This window comes from Epinephelus moara, chromosome 18, assembly GCF_006386435.1.
Source record: "Epinephelus moara isolate mb chromosome 18, YSFRI_EMoa_1.0, whole genome shotgun sequence".
Classification (NCBI taxonomy): domain Eukaryota; kingdom Metazoa; phylum Chordata; class Actinopteri; order Perciformes; family Serranidae; genus Epinephelus; species Epinephelus moara.
Genome location: NC_065523.1, coordinates 16,794,639 through 16,817,418, shown reverse-complemented (window position 1 = coordinate 16,817,418; position 22,780 = coordinate 16,794,639). Strand labels below are relative to the sequence as shown.

At 42.2% G+C, this 22,780-nt stretch overlaps 1 protein-coding gene across 2 annotated transcripts in view; it reads left to right on the top strand.

The window, feature by feature from the left end:
- Positions 1-22,780, top strand: part of plcl5 (phospholipase C like 5) — an 80,431-nt gene that overhangs the window by 40,766 nt on the left and 16,885 nt on the right. For both annotated transcript variants that reach the window (XM_050069491.1, XM_050069492.1), the window contains exons 2-4: positions 6,952-9,438; positions 18,226-18,429; positions 21,379-21,454. In XM_050069491.1, coding sequence (XP_049925448.1) covers positions 6,952-9,438; positions 18,226-18,429; positions 21,379-21,454 — 2,767 coding nt within the window. The remainder of the gene's footprint in view (positions 1-6,951; positions 9,439-18,225; positions 18,430-21,378; positions 21,455-22,780) is intronic.

The following is a 22,780-nucleotide window of genomic DNA, read 5'->3' as shown; positions in this document are numbered from 1 at the left end:
CTAAACAGATTAAGTTAAGATTAAGCTCATTAAACTTCCCCTCTTTCTCAATTTCTGTCAATTGCTCCTTCCGTCTCTCTTTCTTGCATATGCACAATCTTACATCCACTTTACCTCTCTATCACTCCTTCATTCTCTCTCATCGGATGCCTCTTTCCTCCCAGTTTTAGGAAGTAGAGTCTGTTAGAGGCTAAATTATGTTTGCCCTGAGCTCTGTGTGGCAGGATTCAGATGTCAGTTTGTGTAACCATCTTGGATGGTGGAAGTGTGGTGCCTTGGGGTAGTGGTGGGCAGCCCAGACTTGAGGAGGGAAAGGGAGGGGGGATGTTCCCGATGATGACCTCCCACCTACCTCATCCAAGCACACTGTGGCTTACTGAGCTGTGAAATCCTTCAAGGCAAAAGCCAGAAATCTTTGGCTCTTCAGGTCCACTGCCTCTGAAGGGAACAGTGTTGGGCTTGCTCCAAAAAAAAGACAAAACGCATATTTATCAGATCAAATTCACTTGTTAATTTAATAAGTGACCCTTCGCGAAGCCCCACCCCTTTGTGAAGGTCCATCAAACTGTTGGAGGTGGCATGGAGCCCACACTGCAACTAAGTGCACTCCCTGAAAAAATATTAACAAATTTCTGAAAAAAACGAAAAAGCTATTTCAGAGAGAAGCAGACAGATAAGTCTATAACATGAACTTGAAGGATAAATCCAAGATTTCAGACTCTTTCAGCAGCAAAAAACAGGTTAAAAAGATTAAGAGAGAAGCTAAAGGCTGAAGATCACAATGTAAAAGTGAACCACAACATCACCTGCCGATAAAGGGAAACTTTGCCAATATTTAACCAGCTATGTGTCATCTCAGTGTGGGCAGATGAACAGATAAACATCTGCTGGCGGACAGCCAGGGAGCCCCGGTTGAAGCATAACACTGTTTATCTGCACACACTGTGATGACACACAGCCGGTTGAATACCAGCAAGTTTCTCTCTTTCCCTTCACTGGTTCCTGTAAAGTGGGGCAGATAGTTATTCTGTGTTATAATCGTGAAAATGCAAAAGTAGCATTCAGTACGCTATATCTTCAGTAGCAAGCTAGTTAACCCTTCACTTTTCAGGGTTTGATTTTGGTTTTGGAACAGGAAAGAAACATATATATGTCCTTCCAACCTCTTGGGATAACGAGTGTCATCATTACACGACTTGCTTGAGCTGCAACGTTTAGCTCTAATTCCACAAAACCAGCATGAGAATGAAGAAAATCTAAAATGATTGCATGAAGGTGTATGGAGTACAGCCGTGTCGATACCCTTGTCTGACAGATACACAGCCAACAAGCTGGTCAATGCTATGCTATGATTTGCCAATCTGCATTCAAGGGGTAGGACTAAGCAGTGGGTCAGTTCCTTCTATTACTTGTTGCATTTTTTGTCTCTTGTTACAAGTAAAATTGGGGAAATCTTTCCCTATCATGTTAGAGAAAATTAGAGGAGAACAAAGCACCCTGACACATTTATCATTTTTTATAAAGATTTAAAGGTCCAATGTTCAGGATTTAGTTGCATATAATGGCAGAAATGGTATATAATAGTCAGACCCATGGTTTGATTAGTTTACAATCACCTAAAAATAAGAATTGTTGTGCTTTCAATTCCTTAGAATGAGCCATTTACATACTTTATACTACGGCAGTTGCTCGGGCTGTCAAAAAATGTCAACACCTGGGACGTCTCATACCACTGCTAAGGGGTGCCTCTGTGCATCTGTATCTGACGCTAAGGGCTGCTGTCTAAGTGATGGTATTTGACGAGTTGATAGTGAGACCACATTGGTAGATCCTACACATGACACCTTTTAAAAAATGTGCATAATATTTGTATAAAGATTAGATGGTGGAAATAATTTGACCTGGAGAGAGTGATTTATTGCTTCATTTTTCATCCAGATAGGCAAGCAGCTACTATGATGAAAATCATTAATCTGATAGTAATTAGAGTATAAGATATTTTTGCCTCGCCTGTAATATTATCAGAAATTGAAAAAGTAATTAGTTACACAGATCAACAGAGGGCACTTTGACAGTTACTCTTTGCCATCAAAACACAGTAAGCATGTGTCTTTGTGATGTCTCTGTGTGTTTGAGTTCTAAGTGTTTGATATGTCAGTCTGTGCATTTGATGTGTAATGTGGCTTAGCTGTGACTAGTTGTCTGTCAGGGTGTTATATATGTGTGTAGACACTGATCCCATGATCCCCCATCACACATGCAGGCAAACACAACACACATACTGTGACTCACATCTTGGAGAGCACGTCATCAAGAGGGCTCTGCTCTGCTCTGTTCTGTTCTGTCTTCATTCCCCATTACCCACGCTCCCCTGTTGCCTTATTCACCGATTCGCATTGCACACACACATGAATGACACAGTGGCTCTGTGGGCGAGAGGAACTGAGCCGTGCCTGACTACTTTGTGCAGACCCCTTTTTAGAGTTGAGATATGATAGGAGCGAGGAGTAGCGAGTGGCAGGCAGCCAGCCCAGCCGTGACGAGGAGGTGGGATGGTTTGAGGTTTGGTAGGATGGGGAGGAAGTGGGTAGTGAGAGAGGCAGTATGTCCAGAGTCCCACAGGAAGACCTTTAGGGGAGAGATTCATCCTCCATGTGTTCAAACACAGGTTGGGCATTTGACAGTCCAGTGGCTGAAACTTGCACCTTTTTTTTTTACGTATAGCCTTAAAATGTTGAGCTACGGTACAGTGTTGTATTTTTCCATCTGAGTAAGAGGACTTTTTAGTTTTGCTTGTGCTTTCTGACATAACGAGTTCAGGCAGCAGAGGAAGCCCTTGGGGTATTTTTGTTGGGGTGCTTGTGTTGCACCCACACAAACATACATACTCTCCAGAGATAAAGCAGGCATTAGCTGTTCTGATAGTGCTGCACTCCAGGATACACAGCAGACTGAGGGATACAGGAAGTCCAACTAGATGTATATTGGTTTTCGAGATGATATAACCATAACATTGGAAATATAATGATTATGAAATTATACAAAGATAGGAAGTCTATGAAAATAACTTTTCCATTGTGCCCTGCAGTACCATTTTAAAGAGTTATTGTTTTGGCATACTCTGCTCAGTGGGGCACTGCAGTGTAACAGGCAACCTGAGAGCTCATGTTGCATTAATTGCCTCCCTGGAGTTAAGTACCTCATGTTGCACTGCGTATGATGCCCAGCATCAGGGTGTGATAACAGTGACAGGAGGTGGAGTGAGTGTGACATGCCACTGCCTTTCGGAGGATGTTGGGCGGCTTGTCTCACAGCCTGCCCTGTCCCCAGAAGCTTCACCCTTCCATCAGGGACTGTTTGACCCAGCCCGGGGCAGCCAGTGTCACCACAGGAGAGAGGGTGGGGGAGGTGTGGAGGACTACCAAAATACCCCCACATCACTGCGGCAGCAACAGGCAGCCAAGCCAGAAGCACTCGTGCACACATGCACGCATATAAACAGAAATACTGACATCTCTACCAGGAAAATCCCCGGCGCTGTGAATAGATGGTGAGAGAGTGCAGCAGAGGTGCGATCGATCAAGGGAAAAAAGACAGTGTAGCAATGTAGGAAAACCAGAGGCAGAACTATTAAAAAAAGGTTAATAAATGTATTGTTAGAAGTAAATTTAAAAAAAAATTACAACAGATTTTTTTTCTCTCCTTTTTGGGCCTGACCTTTGTTATTTATGCACACGTCCACAGCAACTGACCAGCTTTATGACTTTGCATTTAAATTCTATCAGACCCTCCAGGACCGAGGGGTCTGTGCCTGGGACAGAGTTACACACAGAGTGACAGGGCTAACTGTTACCATCACACTGCAAACGAAGAAGAGAGCAGGACGAAGACGGTCCCTCAGCACTGCATTGAAGGGCGTTAACAGCTGACCGGCGCAAACCAGCTGTCAGTGCCTCTCCATCACAAATAGATTCTAATTCTGTGGGAAACACTAAATGCTCACAAAAATCTGTGACAGCATCACTATATCACAGTATTTGTACCATTTTCACTTGCACCCTGATTTCATTGCAAGAAAATGCTTATAAACAACAACATTCATTGCGGTTTTTCAGAAAAGCTGCTGTGAAATCAGGCATGTCAGGCTGCTACAATCCCAAAAACAGCCTGCAAACTCCTGAAGGGACTCTTGAGTAAATAGTACTCAGTTTCAGTAGTGTGTGAAGTGACCCCTAACAGACACATTTTGCCTGCTTGGTTTTGATTGAGAGGCTGGAGCTGAACAGCATGTCATCCAACCTAGCTGTCCGGCTAATTGTAACAGCATGTTAATGAGACACAACATTAGCCTGCTACTCTTTGACCCTCTGTTGCCACAGCACTTCCCCAAAGAAGGCCTGGAAACAATCAGACCTGAACAGACCTCCCCCTCTTGCCACTTGCTCAGTCTGCTTTCTGTCTCACAGAGCTTTCTTCACATATCCCCAATACCCCACTCAACATAGATGTCCATCTGCTTGATTTTTCACAAATAGCAGAATAGCAAACCAGACGAGAGACCAACTGTGTCTTTGGATTGCTTAAAAAAATAGGCTAGATTTGTTAAATGTAGTTTTACGTCTCATGAGGCGAAAGAAGCAGGCTAGTGAAATCAAAGAGCGTGACATTTAGGTTGAAATGTGATCTTTTGATTACGGCCTCCAGATTTATCTCGCTCTGCGAGCACTATGATTTGGGGGCGGATGATTTGTTGGAGGAATCGAGAGCATGACACAAGCAAGAGCATGACAAAAGAGACAAAGATAGAGTTAGCATCATTGCTGTGGTCCGTCTGCTTCTCATGAGAAGTGGTTGACAAGTTATTTTCACTCCAAGGTTACTTCTGCGAAAACGTTTGAATTGTATTATCCCCCAGTTGAACCTACATCACCCTCCTAACCCTCACAGTCTTGGCAAGGGTGCATGCATTACCATGTGCCTGTGGGTCTTGGCACTAGCTCTCACAACAATTGCATGCAAGTATTTCTTGAGGGGAAGAAAATAAATGCTTGAATAACTCTATTTTAACACATAGAGAGCAACCTTTTTGACCTGGGTGGTCCCTGTATCATCAAGCCATAGAACACCATCTGGTGTAAGACCACTGACTAGAATGTCCAAAAGGTATTTTCATCCACATTAAAAATGATTTGATCACTATTACAGATTACAGATGTCTAAATTATGATATTGAGTACTTAATGTGTAGGGGAAAGAGATAGAGGTCGTAAAACAAGGGCAAAACCAGAGAGCGATGATCGTGTCATATCTTCAGTTTTGCATCAAGTGGTGCTCATTAATCGCAATGGGGTGGCAGGTGTCATCTGCCTCTGCCCGTCAGGTGGAAGATGGATGTCTCTGAGGTATTTCACTGTAGGTAGAGTTGAACCACGCTCAGGGGAGATCCATCAGACCTGTACATGCAGTTACGGTTTTGGGGGCGAACACACACTCACCTCTCTGTAGCCCTGGGGTCCTCTGCCCATTCTAGCTTTCTTTCTCCAAACTAAAAACAATCAAAAGACACAGAATCAAGAAGAAAATTGAGATGAGATTGCTTTGGTTACATTTAGTTTACACTGGAGGTGTTGCAAGTAATCAAACATCACCACCAACATGTTTTCAGGAAGTACTTTTTCAACAATGAGTCTCAAAGGCTTTGTGTAGAATCTTAAATATGTCAAAGTAATTTGTGGATTAGTTTTTTTTTGATTTTGATGTACTGTTGTATGTGGTATGCATTATTCAACAAGCCTATTTTCCAAGGCCTTAACCAGGCCATCTGCATTCAGGCTATCTAGCTAACCACAGCTTTGTGTGAAAATAGGGCAGCGCTGTCTGTCTGCTTTCTGCCAGCTAGGCTCACGACCTAAAAGCTGCAAAAGTTCAGCCATGTCATGGCAGGTGGTGTGTGGTGCATCTGTTTTACTACTTTCACAAGTTCGGTGTTTGCCTGGGTTGTAGAGTGACAGTCCCTCTAGATTAAAGCTTCCAAAGACATTTCAGTGTCTTTGGAATCGATTGGCAAGAAATGTATTTGTGAGAGCTTACCCACAGGATGAATATTTATCTCATAAGGTAACTTGAAAGCAATTTTAAAGCACTCAGCTTTGTTTGAGAGATGAAACCATTGTGACTTGAGCCAAGCCGAAATCGTATTTCCAGTTTCGTATCCTATCATTACAGCAAGCAGTCTTGTTTTAAAAAAGAAACAGACCTCATGCGGCATGCATTACAGTACATTACGATTTGTCTCAAGGGAAAACCCCAGAAGTTACTCTGCCCTCCACATGACGTTATGCAGTTTAAAAACACGAGCAGAATAATTAGACAAGGAGATGTGCATTTTAAATAAGCATACAATTATCTCAGAGGCTGTTGGCCTGTCATAAATATATTATGAAAAGTACTGATTGTTTTTTGCCGTTTTAATAGTGAAATGTCAAAGCAGACCCCCATCGTTCCCATTCACCACTGTGTCCCATCTCCCTAATATGGGCCCCAGCATGTTGGCTCACTGCTGGAGAGCATAAAAGAAAGACAGATTTCCACCAAGTAGCTGATAACTGAGTGTTTAATGACAGCCCGTTAATATAAACTGTCATATTTATGCCTTCAGCAGCTCAGCGCAATTTACTGATGGGAATGGTACATCATGTCCATTTTTGCATTTTAGCAGCATAATAGCTTGTGTTTAAATTTAAGACTTTTTTAATTTAATGTTCATATATTTGTCTAGGTGTGAAGCCACTCTATGATGAAATGGCTAGCTCAGCCTTTTGTCTCCTTTCTCCTCTTCTGTTCATTATAATCTCACTGAAGTACTCACTGCTGTTTAATGAAATCAGATACAAAGTGTAACCAAAAAATCTTTCTCCTCCCCAACCCTCCCCCTACCCGTTCTGTTTCCAGGACGGTTCCAAACAGAGGCAGGTGAGGAAGAAAACAGTGTCCTTCAGCACAATGCCAAGCGACCGCAAGATCAACAGCACAGCTGCCTGCATGGCCTTCATGATGGAGGGTTGTGAGATGAAGAAGGTGCGCTCCAACTCACGCATGTACAACCGCTACTTCCTGCTGGATCCAGACATGCACTGGCTCCGTTGGGAGCCATCCAAAAAGGATTCAGAAAAGGCCAAACTGGAGATCAAGGGCATTAAGGAGGTCCGTTTAGGAAAGAAAACTCCAGTTCTGCGCAGCAATGGTCTCTCAGATCAGTTCCCCGATGAATGTGCATTCTCAATCATCTATGGGGATAACTATGAGTCCTTAGATCTGGTAGCTAGCACAGCAGATGTTGTCAGCACCTGGGTGATGGGCCTGAGGTACCTGGTGTCTTATGGTCGGCACACTGTGGACATGGTGGAACCCAGCCAACCGAGTCTACGAACATCTTGGATTGGCTCAGTGTTTGAGCTAGCAGACATGGAAAAGGAGGGACACATAGACCTGTTCAGGGCTACCCAGATAATCAAGGGGCTCAACCCTGGAATGAAAGAGTCCAGGATAGAGCTGAAGTTCAAGGAACTCCAGAAAGCTAAAGACCAATACGGAGAGGCAATTAACATGGACACCTTTGTTGAGGCCTACTGTGAGCTCTGCACACGACCAGAGATCTTCTTCCTACTGGTGCAGTTCTCCAGTAACAAGGAATATCTGGACAGTAAAGATCTAATGCTATTCGTGGAGGTGGAGCAGGGTGTGGAAGGTGTTACGGAGGACATGTGCAGGGAAATTGTTCAGAAATTTGAGCCATCTGCCGAAGGTAGGGACAGGGCCTACCTCTCCATTGATGGCTTTACACACTACCTCCTCTCCTCTGAATGCCACATCTTTGACCCCCAACACAAACGTGTGTGCCAGGATATGACCCAGCCTCTGTCCCACTACTACATCAACTCGTCACATAATGCCTCCCTTCTGGAAGACCATTTCTGGGGTTCGTCAGACATCAGCAGCTACATTCGAGCTCTAAGAATGGGCTGTCGCAGCATTGAGGTCATTGTTTGGGATGGCCCTGACAATGAACCAGTGGTGTATGTGGGTAGTTCTGTGGCCTCACACCTAGCTTTCTCTAAAGTCCTGGACATTATAAACCAATATGCTTTTGAGAGCTCAGAGTATCCCCTGATTCTCTGCTTAGTGACCCACTGCTGCATCCCCCAGCAGAGGGTCATGGCACAGCACATGAAAAAGATTCTTGGGGACAAGCTGTACATTGAACCCCCCAACAAGGAGGAAAACTACCTACCCTCCCCTGAGAAGCTCAAAGGTAAAATCCTCATCAAGGGTAAGAAGCTACCGCCCAACTGCACTGACACTGAGGGAGATGTGACAGATGAGGAGGAGGGACTGGAAATGTCCCGAAGAGTGGGAGCTGATGAGAAGGACCAGATAAATGGCTTAGGCTACAAGAGACTCAGGTTGTGCAGGGAGCTCTCTGACCTTGTATCTCTCTGCAAATCTGTCCAGTTTAGGGATTTTGAGATCTCTAAGAGGGACCAGAAATACTGGGAGATTTGCTCCTTCAATGAGGTAGATGCAAACAGGTTTGCCAATGAGTTCCCAGAGGAATTTGTTTGTTATAACAAGCGCTTTCTCTCCCGGATATATCCCACACCAATGAGAATTGATGCCAGCAACATGAACCCCCAGGATTTCTGGAAGTGTGGCTGCCAGATTGTGGCCATGAACTACCAGACACCAGGCCTGATGATGGACCTCAACCTCGGTTGGTTTAGGCAGAATGGCAACTGCGGGTATGTTTTACGGCCAGCCATCATGAGGGAGGAAGTGTCCTACTTCAGTGCCAATGCGCGGGATTCCCTACCAGGGGTGTCTGCACAGCTTCTCCACATCAAGGTCATCAGTGGGCAGAATCTGCCCAAGCCTCGTGGCTCTGCAGCTAAGGGTGATGTGGTGGAGCCCTACATATATGTGGAGATCCATGGCATCCCAGCTGACTGTGCTGAGCAAAGAACCAAGACTGTGTCCCAGAATGGTGACAACCCCATTTTTGAAGAGAGCTTTGAATTTCAGATCAATTTACCCGAACTTGCAGTACTGCGCTTTGTGGTGCTGGATGACGACTACATTGGAGACGAGTTCATTGGCCAGTACACCATCCCATTTGAGTGCCTACAGCCAGGCTATAGACATGTCCCCCTGCAATCTCTGACAGGAGAGTTCCTACCCAACACCACCCTGTTTGTACATGTAGCCATCACCAACAGGCGAGGTGGAGGAAAGGCTCATAAGAGAGGCATTTCTGTCAGGAAGGGTAGGAAGGCCCGGGAGTACACCACCACTAAGACCACAGGGATCAAAGTAGTGGATGAGCTCTTCAGGGCTTCAACCCAGCCCCTCAGGGAGGCCACAGACCTCAGAGAAAATGTGCAGGTAAGGAGCTGTTTTCTTTAAGTATTTATAACACATAATCAGATGTAAAGATTAATGGCTTCCGTCTTGGCTGAGAAGTAACGTTACCTAGCTCAGTGGTGCTAGGTGAGCTAGCATTACATGCACGGTTCTGGGTGTGGCTCAGTAAAAAGAAAATAGTTCCTATATGAAACTGATCACAACAAGGTCTGTGAATTATCTTGAGTTACCGGTTCATGATTTCTGGAGAGAGACTTTGCTGTTGAGTTTTTTAATGTATTTTTGGAGCTTTGAGCACCAAAAGCTTAGTGCCATCTAGCTCCATTAAAGTCCAAAGAAAGCAGACATTTCTATGGCCGATATCTTCAACACTCGGCAACTAACACCAAAACAATCTAGACTGATAAACAATACTGCAGTTGAAATGATTTTTTTTACCTATAAGTATACCTATAAGTTGAGATACAAAAAGACAGACAAGTCTTTTCAACCAAATAAAATTCTATAACCCTTTATTGCTTCTGCAATCTGATGTAAGTGTTTCTGGTTAGACTAATTTCACTTGCTGTTGTGGATAAAGGCTCGTCACTAGTTGTGCTCTATTAATGTTTTAGCAGAGAACGGTAATAAAGTGACATTGCTTTACAATTATGAAGTTTATGAATAGTGTAATCATTAATGAGGGACAATTACTGCCCAGGGGAGAGGACTGGGTTGCTAGGCACTTAGTGCACTACTTAAAAACTCCTCTGGATGAGCAAATGAAGATTAGTAACCACAGAGTATTTGGCTGATGACCAATAGCCAGAAGCCTTCCATTGCATGTATCATTTTGTTTGTGATGACTGAGGGGTGTGATATGAAGCTTGTCTCATTTGTTAAGTCTACAAATTACAACACAGGGAGAGCCGGTGAGCCTTTTTGAATGCCACATTGGGTGTTGTTTGGTTGACAGTTAACAGTGGCAGGCGCTTTTCTTAACAGCTAACAACATAAAAAATAATCATGCTGTACACTTTTAACTGTTAAAACATCTAAATCAACAATGTTTCTGTCAACCTTTAAAAAAATGTGACTCAAATTGTGTAGTTAAAAAACTACAATGATGTATTAGGGCCACTATAGGTTTAAAAAAAAAAGAAATAAAATAAACAGAGCTGGGAGAAGAGGGTAATATTCCAATTGAAAATGCTAACATTTACACTTATGATTATGATAAATTTGAGTGAAAAGACTCAGAAATTTTCTCAGATCAAAGTAACAAATTTCTGAGAAAGAAAACATCAGATTCCTTTCTTCTTCATCTCCTTCTTTTTTTTTTTTTTTTTTGCCAAGGAACAACATAGCTTCACTTTACAAGGTTGGACCAACTCCATCACATTGCAGACACCTCCGCTGACCATGTATTATGCCTGCAGTAGATGACCTAAAAATATACTTTGCCATCAGATTTAGCAAAAAGGAAAAACTCATGGTTTTAGCCCAGTATCACCATATTATCATGAGGACTTTGAGGAGACATTGCTCTGAATTGGGCCTATTTAGAGGAAAACAACATACTGCTTTTAATAAGGTGATAGTTTTTGTGCATCAGGAACTACAACACAATTGGCAGATTAAAAGATATCGCTGGTTGCATTTACAGGCAGTTTAATTTAATGTTGTACTGCTGGTGCCTAGAAACTGTGAGGATTGATTAATTTGATGATCTGTCATATTGTTTCCTGCTGTGCCACAAATCCCATTTTTCTTGGGTTATTACCCTCCTCCCACAGCTCTGTATTATAATAATTTTTTTAACTTACAATGGTCCTTATATACCCACGTAAAAAAAAACCTGATTACTAAACAAATGCAATTTATTTTTGTGGCTCTTAAAGTGCCTTGGCAGTCAAGTAACCAACAAGAGTACTTACTTGATATTGGCAAAAAAATAACAAAAAAATATTTTCTTCATCACATATAAATGCCGGGGCTGTCAAGCGATTAAAAAAATGCATCTAATCAATCACATGCTCTGTGATTAATGAATCCAAATTAATCTCATATATCAGTTGTTGCTGTGAAAGTATTTTTTAAAAATTTCAACTCCAATGAATTTTGGCAGATGTGTCGTAATAAAAAGCTGCTTGATTTTGGATACAATGGATACAATTGTCCCCTTGTCCAATGGTACGAAAATTCCTTACTGCAGAAATTGCAGAGAATGGTGCTCCTATCAACAGTTCCATCTAGGCATTTTTAAATGTAAATGTTCCATTCACAGGACCAAGCAGCATCGTCACGTCTGCCTCCATCATGTGACAAAGCCACTGTGGCCTTCAATGACGCACAGGGTCAAAGGGCACCATGGAAAACAATTTATCAGCGTTAATTTTTTTTTTTTTGCATTATTTTTTCTGTGATTAATTCATCTAAATTAACATGTTATTTTGACAGCTCTAATAAATGCACACAAATATGCTAGTCTTGCTTTAAAAATGAAGTAGTCGGTCATTGACAAATGTTATTCCTGATTATCTTCTCTGATCTCCTTAACCTGATATCTACAGTTACACCAGGTGTTTTGCACACAAGTAGCCAGGATGCAGGTGTAACAAAATCAAATATGTAATTTTTATTTCTTGTTTTAGAAGACATTCAGTTAGACCAACTCTTCTTTGTTCCAACAGAAGCAAATGTAGCACTCCTTTTTATGTATCAAGGTCATAAATACCAAGGTCTGTCCGTCTGTCTTCAGTGAGCAGTAACCTCAGTCTAATGGCACAGCAAACAAAAGACCAGACCAATCTAAATAAGCAGAGATGTGATTAGAGATCCTGTGGCATGCTGTCATGCATTTTTTCAGTTGTGGAAATGCGCAGCATTCTGAAAGAGGACATCATTTTCCTCTCCAAGACCCCAGCACAGAGAGAAATATATTTGTGTTCTAGAGGTGAAATTGATCCTGTTATTTTAGAGGTAGTAGCATTAGCAAATTATGGCCTAAATGGGATACGAGGAAGGTAATTTCAGGGAAATCAGTGGAAATAAAAGTGTCAATACAGACAAATAATGAACAATTCAAAAAAGTGTTTCCTCACCAGGCAAACGATTATAATATTTGGCCCAATGAAAGTGTTGCTTGTTTGAATAATTTGAATTGCCGACAAATGGATACCTCAACAGTTTGTCCTGATTAGGTTCTTATCTTTGTTTGGGTGTGAATCAGCACGAGAACATTTCACAAATAAGACATGAAATATTGCTCACTGTGAAGACAGCCCTGTAAAGCTGACACAGACTTTTAAACACATACTAACTTTTGTAAAACTCCAAATACCTTATGCTACATATGAAATAATCACAGGCATATCATGTGTCATCGCAGACACTCTAATCTTCTCTGTAGCTTTGAATCATCTTTTATATCAAATGGCTTTGTAAATGAATCTATAGGCTGACAAAAACATAGGTGCACATGATTGGATGTGAATTGGTGCCTTTTAACCTGATCAAACAACACTGGCACCACGGCCGCTCCCCTAACCACAACATCCTCGGGATTGAAATGTAAATTTTTCTTTTTGAAATGAAGAGATAAAAGTTGATGAAATAAATGAAAGAGGTGAAGTTGAGAGGGATGCTTTAAAGAGGATAAATGAAGAATAAGGCTTTTGCCTTTTAAATGTAAAAAATAGACAGTTGTGAGAGCTTTGTAGAGGCCAGCTGCGTGGAGCCTGGTGCCTTTAATCTGGAGAGAGCTGGAGGGCAGAAGCAAGGCCTGTGGCCAACAACCCACAAGGCAACAACCAGGCCGGCTCTGGAAGCTTTGCCACCCCTGACTTAAAGCCAAGATTAACGTGTGAAAGAAATACCTTTCGTACTTACAAAATTACCAGATATCATGGCATACAACTTTAGCCATGACAGCAGTGCACACGTCAGATGTCGTCATCAAAAGTGTTATTTCACTTCACTAAGTTCCTTTAGGACTCCTTTTATGCTCAAACAGTGAAGCTGCCAGGTGGTCTGATTTGAATAATAACAGGAAGACAAGTGTGTTTGACTGTTAAAAAGATGATCCGTGAACATTGACCAGTGGGCAGATATGATAGGCCCCCATGTTTTATATGTGGATCTAGGCAGCAAATCAATTATTTTTTCTGTTGGAGACTAGAATGAAGTCCTTTCCGGAGTGCTGCTGCCCATGAACTTAGTGTTGATGGAGGTGGAAGAGAGCTGCCAGCCTTGAGTTTCTTTTTTTTTTATTCGATGAAAAGTGTGTGTTTGTGTGTGTGTGTGTGTGTGTGTGTGTGTGTGTGTGCGTGCGTGTGCGTGTGCGTGTGCCATCATCAGCACATTCACCACCACTCAATGCTGTGAGCCAGAGAGAAGATGAGAGAGATTGAAGCGGAGAGAGGGGAGCAAACAGAAACAAAAGCAGTGTTGTAACCAGACCCGGACGTTCATTTGGGGAATGTTGGACGGGGAGTAAAGAGGGGGGAAGGGGTAATTAAAAACACAAGCATCTCGTTGGTGTTTTTTAACACCATGGCTTGGAAACGGTATGGCTTTTATAGCACAACAATTATCGGAAAAACATTGACGCATGTGGTCCCCTACACACACATAAGTGGAATTACACAAAGCATAATGAATGCTAATAAGTTCAGCTCAGACCACACTGAGACGTAAACACATGCAATCTCACATGCTCATAGTTCACACACACACACACACACACACACACACCGGGTTTTAATCCAGAGCCCCAGAGCTGCCCCGCTTCCACCATTGTGTTTCCTCTTGTGGCTGTGCTCAATGGCCCCGGGAGGTGTTAACTGTGGTTGAGGCTTAGCATACAGATGCCGACTGCATCCCCTGGCCACCCTCTCTGTCTAGAGGAAGGTCGGGCCCCGCAGTGACAGCATATCCTTTGGGGAAGGCGGGTGGTGGGGTGGAATTTTCTGCGGGCCTGGAGGGCTAGCCCAGGGAGACAGCTGGTTCCCACACTGCAGAGTGCCGAGTATGTGGACGGATTCCCAAGTACCAACACTGGCACTTTTTTTCTCTCTCACGCTCTGTTACCTGCCTTGTGTTTCCAATTGCCCTCCCTCTTCATGTCTCTTTGCAGACTCAGCCTCGACTGCTCTTTTTCGCTCTCTTACTTCACTGTCCCTCACTTTTCTCTCACCTCACTCTGTCACGCTCTCCTCTTTTTTGGCTGTCTTTTAACAAAAAAAAAAACTGACAGGGTGCTGTGCGAAAAACTGTGGGCCTGGTTTGGCCACTTAAATTCCCATGCTGGCAGAGGAATGAAACGCCTTGAGAGGCAGTTGCCCAGTTGCTGGGGCTGCAAAACCTTTGAATCCAGACGTGAAGAAACTCTGGCTTTGGTGGACTGGAGAGCAGGCTGGCTGCTCACAAACACTGAATCTGCTCTGTTGTAAGAGTTGTGTACTTAAAAGAAATCCTCAAATCGGGGGAAAAAACACACACAAATCTACCCCCCTTAAAGTTATAAATGTGAATCATCAGGCGGAGACCCCTCAGTTGATTGAGATTATTCGAGTTGAGCAGTCGTTTTTTGTTCTGTTGTTTGTTTTTTGTGTTAGTCAGTGTGCAGTGTACTTCTGGGGACTTTCTGGTCCCCAGATTTAGCTGAGTGATCACTCTTTGCTTTCAAGCTGCTCTCCAGTACAGGCTGCTGCAGGCCCAGACCCTGAGTGAGATGGAGGTAGCTGCCTAGGGAAAGAGAAGCTTTGCCCGGTCAGATTCCAAGATAACGCTATCTTCTGGCCGGAAAATTATATCGTCTCTGGCTTTTGATGGATATCTAATGTCAGAAAAAAATTAAAATGAAAAAAAAAAAGAAAACAAATTTACGATTCATCGTTAGCACAGTTAGTACGCACTGAGAGCTAACTTTGCTTGTTTGCTATATTACATGAACATCACTCTGAGTGTCCTGTTGAACCCTGTTCAAACTCTCAAACTCTATATGGAAAAAAGGAACGAATAGGCCAATATTCATATTGAACATCCAAATCCATTTGGACTGACACAATTCTGAGTTGGGCTGTAGTAGTGATGTCCACTTATGCAATAAACACATTGCAAAAAACTGCAATATTGCACTCAGGGATTTTTAATTTGGTAGAGAGAATCGGTAGAAAATTGCACTTTAAAAGTGTTACTATCATTCTTTCTTATTGGTGCCTTTTGTGTTCAGCTCAATGTTCAATTTGATCAAGAAAAGAATGTTGGAAATAAATTCTTTTCAATTTTAACTCAACAAGCAATTTGTTGTTTCTTTCTGAAAGCAGCAGAAAGGCAGACCTGAGTGCAATTTAACATGTTTATTTATCGCAAGCAATATTGTTATTGCAATGTTTAACATCATTATCATATATTGCACATTTTTCCTCATATCATGCTGCCCTACTTGATAAAAAGCATTAATGGTGGCTGTGTAGAAATTGGACTGGACGGTAAATTAAAAAACACACTCTGTTCTTTGCTCTGTTTCCAAATCTCCATCAAAACCTGCCAAATGAGGCTTTTGTGAAATGAAGATGTAAAAAAAAACCAAATTCTTCTTACAGGTTTGACTGAAAACAAGTGAAATCAGCCCACCGTCCTTTTTTCACTCTCTGTGATGACACTACATTTCATTAATTTTGTAGATGCATTTGACACATTTTGGGAGCAATTTGGGGTTCAGTGTCTTGCTCAAGGACACTCAAACATGTGGAAAGGAGGAGCTCAAGGTTCGAGTCACTAACTTTGTGATTGATTGCAGACCCGCTCTACTAACTGAGTTGCAGCTGCGCCAGATGAAAAATAAGATTTGCTATCGGTACTAGATTAAATAAACAGGACATGTTGAGATGGAATTCTTTATTTATCTAGCAGCAGAGAGCTAAAATGGTCCACGTAGAAACAAGAACATCAGAAGAAGAATGCTTTGGTGATTACTTAATTTTAGATAGTTGTAAGATGGATATTGGCAGTGAGAGAAGAAAGATAAGTACACAGATATGTGCAGGAAAAGGCGAGAAAAGAGAAGGAGAAATTAAGAAAGAGAGGGGTTAGGGGCTGAATGTACCCTCAGGCTGTAGTCAGAGGTTTGGCTCCGAAAACTCTGGGCTGTTGAATGAGCAGACTGACGTTATGGGAAACCGATCACCAAGCCATCACCAAGACAAACACTTGCCACTGTCTTATCTCGTTTCTGGTCTGAGGGGAGTATCACAATCCCTCTTATTAAATCTTCTCACTCAAGGTCATATGCAAAAAGTGGTAGCAATATTTGCCATTCCATTAGGACCACAAGCATTTCATTTGCCAAGCACAATAACTCTGCAGATATTTGCCGTATGCCATTGCCTATCATAGAAGAAAAGACCTTGAAAAGACTTTTCAAAGTCTGACAAACTCTCACGTCTTAAGACAATGTGGTTTAATGTCACAGACATTAAGCACGTGCAAAGACTGAGGATCTTGCAGGGTCACGACTTACATCACACGTCGACGGTGTTCTTGTCAATTCAACATCAATATAATCTATAACAATGAACTGTATTTGTGTACAAACTTTACATTTTTGACTTTGTCACCTCAATTCGCTGCCAGCCCCCTTTGGTTTGCTTATTTTAGTAGGGGGAGACCGTGGTAATGAGAAGCAAACTATTTTAAAAATCAAGATTTCTTACTGAAATAAATGCCGGTTTGGTGGATCAGATACACACCAAATTAAACACTCTTGTTCACTCCACCAGTCCACCAGTTTCTCCTCCTTTCCCACCGTACAAGAGAACCCAGACTTCTTCACACTATTGCACCTCCCCAGAGTTCCCTCCATGTTTACTATCTACCCAGTTTGATGCTTTCTGTTTGGTGCTGGAGAGAATGCACCTATTGGTTGCTGACCATGTTCATTGAAATTCATTATTTGCATGAGCCAAGTCTAAAAACTTATGGTAATATTAAACATTTAATTTTCTCAAAATGTCAATATGAGAAAAAAAAATTTGAGACAGCTTGGAGTTTTATGACCACCTTACACCAAGCAATCTCTTCTCTGCCGCAGTGAAACTGCTTGAAAAGTTGTTTGGTGTAAGGCCGGCATCAGTCGCTTTGGTAACTTTGGTACTGTAGTTATAGCTAAGAGGTGCAGAGAATAGAGAATATTTATGTGTATTTATACATTGAATTTATTGAACACTTAATCCTAGTTAATGCTGCTTCCCAGAGCAACTTAATGTTTATCTATTAATTAGCCTACTAAATACTCCACACTAGACCTTAAAGGACAACTTCGGTATTTTTCAACCTGGGCTCTATTTCCCCATGTGTATGTGTGCGTATGATTCATGGGTACCACTTGTTCTAAAATTGGTTCAGTATTGAGCCGCGAAACGAGCTAAAACGGTAATGGGGGCAAATGAGTCCTGTATAAAAGTGCTTTTTTTCGCCACTGACCAGTTCAGATCGCCAGTGTTATCTCTGTAAATAGCATATGGTAGCAGCCCTGGGGCAGTGGTGAGTGTGAATGAGTGGAGTCAGCTGTCAGTCAGTGTTGGAGCAGAAAGGCGGAAGTTGTCCCCGCTCGGTATTGTAAATGAGTATGTGGTACCCATGAATCATACGCACACATACACATGGGGAAATAGAGCCCAGGTTGAAAAATACCGAAGTTGTCCTTTAAAGTAAAAACAAAATATGCACAAATGCTCCATACAGCGTTGACTATTTTTATTTGTGCCTTTTTTATATGTTCATACCTGAATTGCTTTCCTTTACTGTTGGTGTTTTCTTTCCCAGAATGCCATGGTGTCCTTCAAAGAGTTGTGTGGCCTGACCCCGGCGGCCAACATGAAGCAATGTATCCTGACTGTGTCAACTTGGCTGATGAACAGCGAGCGGTCACTGAGGGTAACAGTGGACTTGAGCGAGACTTACCCCACCATGGAAGCTCAGGGTCCGGTGCCTGAGCTGCTGCGCAAAGTGCTCAACGCCTATGACATGGTAACTAACCCGCATGCACAGTAAGGAGTGTATTTACCAGCATGTAGGAAACAAAAGTTTTTATACTGCTGTTGTTAAAGACTAAATGTGGTATTAGACATATGAGCAATCTCCTGAACAAAAGAAATCATTTTAAAAATCCGTATTGATGTACAAATTCAGTACTCTTGCCTACATACACGCTGATATGCATCTTATACAGTGTTCATGTGAGACAATAACACTTTGATTATGGTGTGTAATATCATAATATCTCAGCAGGCATTTAAGTCTGATAACAGTATGCACTTCCTGCTTCGTACAGATCTTTATAGGTGCTGCTCTTACAAAAAGAAAACAGAAAAGCACAAAGAGGAGATTAGCTTCCTTCCTTCCTGAATACTTGTTTGCTTATCATTTGATTCAAGCACGCACACAGCTGGGTCTGTTTTACAAGGCTTCTAAACATGGCTGAAACTACCTATTTGACCAGTCAGATTGTCAAGCTGCAGCCACTTATTGTATAATTTCACGTGTCCTTCTACATCCTGCCTCCTCTTTTACACGAACACTGCATTTTTCACCACTTGACATTGGCACAGCCCAAAAGGGGCTTGGAGGACTCTGTCTGTAATTAGTTATCACCCGCTGCTTCCTCTCCCCTCTGCCTCCCCTCCTGCAAGGCTTGGTGGGAGCTGGGCAAGTGGGTCACAAGCTAGGAACAAGGATGTCGTATCCACGCTGCTCGGGTCGTCAGCGCTCCTGCTGCCGACACCTACAGGAGTGCGATGACATCAGGAGCGACGCAGTGAGAGGCTCCAAATAGAATCTGCTTGGGCTTTTATGAGACCTCCCACCAGGCAGCAGATTTGGTGCTGTCGGAGTAACTCTCACGCTCCATTCCACAAAAAAACTTTTTGGGGACAGGCAGAAGAGCAGACCCAGAATCCATATTTTAGACTTTTAAAGATCAGAACATGCATTCACTTTTCCTGACCTCTTAATTGCCCAGCACATACAAATATTCCTATATATTTAACTATATCAGTGGTCAGCAGTTTTTGTCAGTTATAGTCTAAGGAGTTAATAAAACCATGTGCATGTATCAACATATGGCCTTGTCCTGAGGCTTAGGGCTCATTAGCTGGCAGTTGGCACACTCCCCGCTCAAGAACAGAGGACCCAGTGTATGTGTGTGCATGTGTGTAAATGCATGTGACTTCACGGCTGCCAACAACCAGCCATTTACTGTAGGATATCAGTGTGCAGTGCATGTCCTCAGTTACCCCCATGTGGGCTGCAGCCAGCTTGTCTTGTAACCCTGAACTGAACAAAGCGTCAGCACACTGGACTCTGTTTCCAGAAGCCAGTCAAGCTCATGTACACACATATGTTTCTGCACATTTATACACATAATGCACACAGATATGTTTCTTCGTTGACACTATTGTCTACACGCGTTCCTCCACCATTCAGAAAAAATGAACATAAAGCAATCATTGTGTATGAACATTCATTTTGTTAGTGTTTTATTTATGTTCAATGCAGCAGAATTGTCTTGATCAGACACTAATGTCAGTTTAGTGAGATTCAGAGCTTCTTTGTTGACTCACAGTTTCATGCACCAGCACTCACTCACTAACAGTCACACAGGAAGAAATCCACTACAGTAGAGGAAGGGGTGTTACTTTCAAGACCAGAATGCAGTGCAGCTTGTAGGCATGTTGCATTCAAGACTCTTGCTTGCTTGACTCTTACTTTCACTATCACCTATGCATACAAATTCTTGTAAGTGTAGGTTTATTGGATACTTAATGTATAAGACATCAAAGATTCTGCATATTTTTTAATGAAGGTACTTTAATGAAAGCACTGCCCAAATGAGCTCACTTTACAAAACTTAAACCAGTTCTCATAATGACAGCAAAACAAGAACAGGCATACACATGCACACAGTATGAGAGTCTACTTCCTGTCTCCCTGCTAACAAGGAGTGTGAAACTTCATTAGCTTCCTCCTCAGTGCTGCAGGGCTGGTCCAGCTGCTCCTCCTCAGCCTGTGGGATGATGTTTAGGGCTCAAACTACACAGAGTTGTCAGATGGTGTTTGTCAGATGCGAAAGTAGAGGTGAAAACAGAAAGTTGCATCTCTGCCACTATTGGATTCCTTGTGGTACCGATACATGTGTGATTCAGATATTCAGAGTCAGAAACAACCATATATTAGAACATATAAGGAACCTGACTCTGGTTCTCAGTATCTCTCAATGGACTTTACTTTTTATGGACTAATCAACTCTAATGACGCAGCTAAAATAAATAATCACTGTGTAGACTGTATAGATGGATAACATGTCTCCACTTCACTCTCCACCTCCCGCTGTACAAAAATGAAGCCAAAATATCCTAGTTAAGTTTAAGTACAGATTTTTATAGTCTATTAGAGGAATACTTCACCCACAAAATGATGTTAGTCATGCCGTGTTATCTTGAATTTGTGAATTTATTGTGAATTTATCTAGCCTTCCTTTGTACTTGCACACAAGGCCAAAGAAATCTTAACTATGTTGTTTACACGCCCAATTAATTGGAAAGAATTTGCTTGCTCTGATTATGATCTTACCCCAATTAAAATGAAAGTAATCAGATGAAGACATTTACATGACAGCTGTGTTGTGTTAATTGGGTTAAGACTGAATTGTTAGTGTGCCTGTAAACATAGCAGCTAACAGCCCAAATACTTTAAAATAAACCCTGGCTGTTGACAGGATCAAATCTAGGAAGATAGGCACCACTCAATATGAAGCATATGAAGTGTTTCCCTCTTGCTATTTCTCTTTGCTTTGTATTTACAGTACTATACCATGAAGGTCCGCTGTGTTTGTCCAGGCCTCTGCTCAAAGCTTTTCAGGTGTGCTCCTGGTATAGTGTTGAGATGTGATGCAAATTACATGTCTTTTTTGTCCTCCAGATGATCCAAACCAGCAGAACACTGATTGAGTCAGCTGATGTCGTCTACTCCAAGCTCACACAAGCACAACGGGCAGGTACGCTGCATCATGGGATGAGCAGAGTTCTCTGCTACAACATCCCCGTTTGTCCTCTACATTTTCTACGATCATGTTGATCACAACTGGATGAGCTTTCCAAGCTGATATTTGTTTTGTTTTTTTAAATGACCTTGTAATGATTCCTTCTCATTTTATGAAATTTAAGCAGTAGCACCATGAAACGAAGCCTTATAAGGTAGATTTACTACTGTAAGGACAATGACTGTATCAGACACAAATCGAATTACCTGACTGGCATATTTTCTTTAATTGTATTATGAGAGATAAGATCATAAGACACAAAGCAACGGAAATTCATTTGAGGAGATGAATGTTTTCAGTTGCTCTGCCTTTGGGTTTGAATCATGTACTGTAAGAACGCACATCTGCAGCCTCCAAACCTATTATGTGTCGTGTCCTCCTGCCTAATAGAATGAGCGTAGCATCTCCATCAACATCGACAGCAGTGGCTGCTGTCAATAGAACAGGCCATCATCAGTGAGTCAGCACCGAGTAGTTATCATGTCAGTGGGCAGGTGAAAACAATCAGCCAGCCACACAAACAAAGGGCTACTGGAGAGAGAGGACAGAGAGCATAAACATCCTTTGAGAGGAAGAGAGAAATGAAAAGGTGTGTGTGAGAGTGTGGAGTGAGAGGGGGAGGGACAGCAAAACAGAGAGAAAAGGATTGAATTAAAAAAGAGTTTCGCCAGTGCTGTGTTTTTAGGAAGGGTGCTCGATGTAAGAGGCTCGGCCTTTTAAGGGGTGAGGATAAAATTGACCATCCCACGATCATTAGGAGAGAGATGGCTTCAAATCAAAAAATCCTGTGGCTTGCCTTCTCCAGCCTCTTTTACATTCAGCAGCACTAATTGTTCCTCACTTGCTTTGCTTCGCTTCTCTGCTACAGAGCAGTGCCTCCGCTGAAGAGCTCCTCAAATACTGACTTCTTCATCTCGAATGTTTATACCTCACATCCTCTCTGTAGGCAACCAAAGACATGACTGAAACAAATGTGAAACCTGCAGATCAAAGCCGTAGCCATGAAGTCTGGGGGGGTATGGCATCACGTTTCTGTGTTGTCGATCTGTCTGCCCCCCCCAATGAATGTGGTATCTCAAGACACCTTGAGAGAATTTCTTTAAATTTGGCACAAATGTCCACTTGGAATCAACAATGATCTGATTAGATTTTGGTGGTCAAAGGTCACTGTGATCTCAGAAAACTTGTTTTTTGGCCACAAGTCGGGGAATCATATGCTGATTATGATATAAATTACACGCAAATGTCTAATTGGATAAAATGATGAAGTGATGACATTTT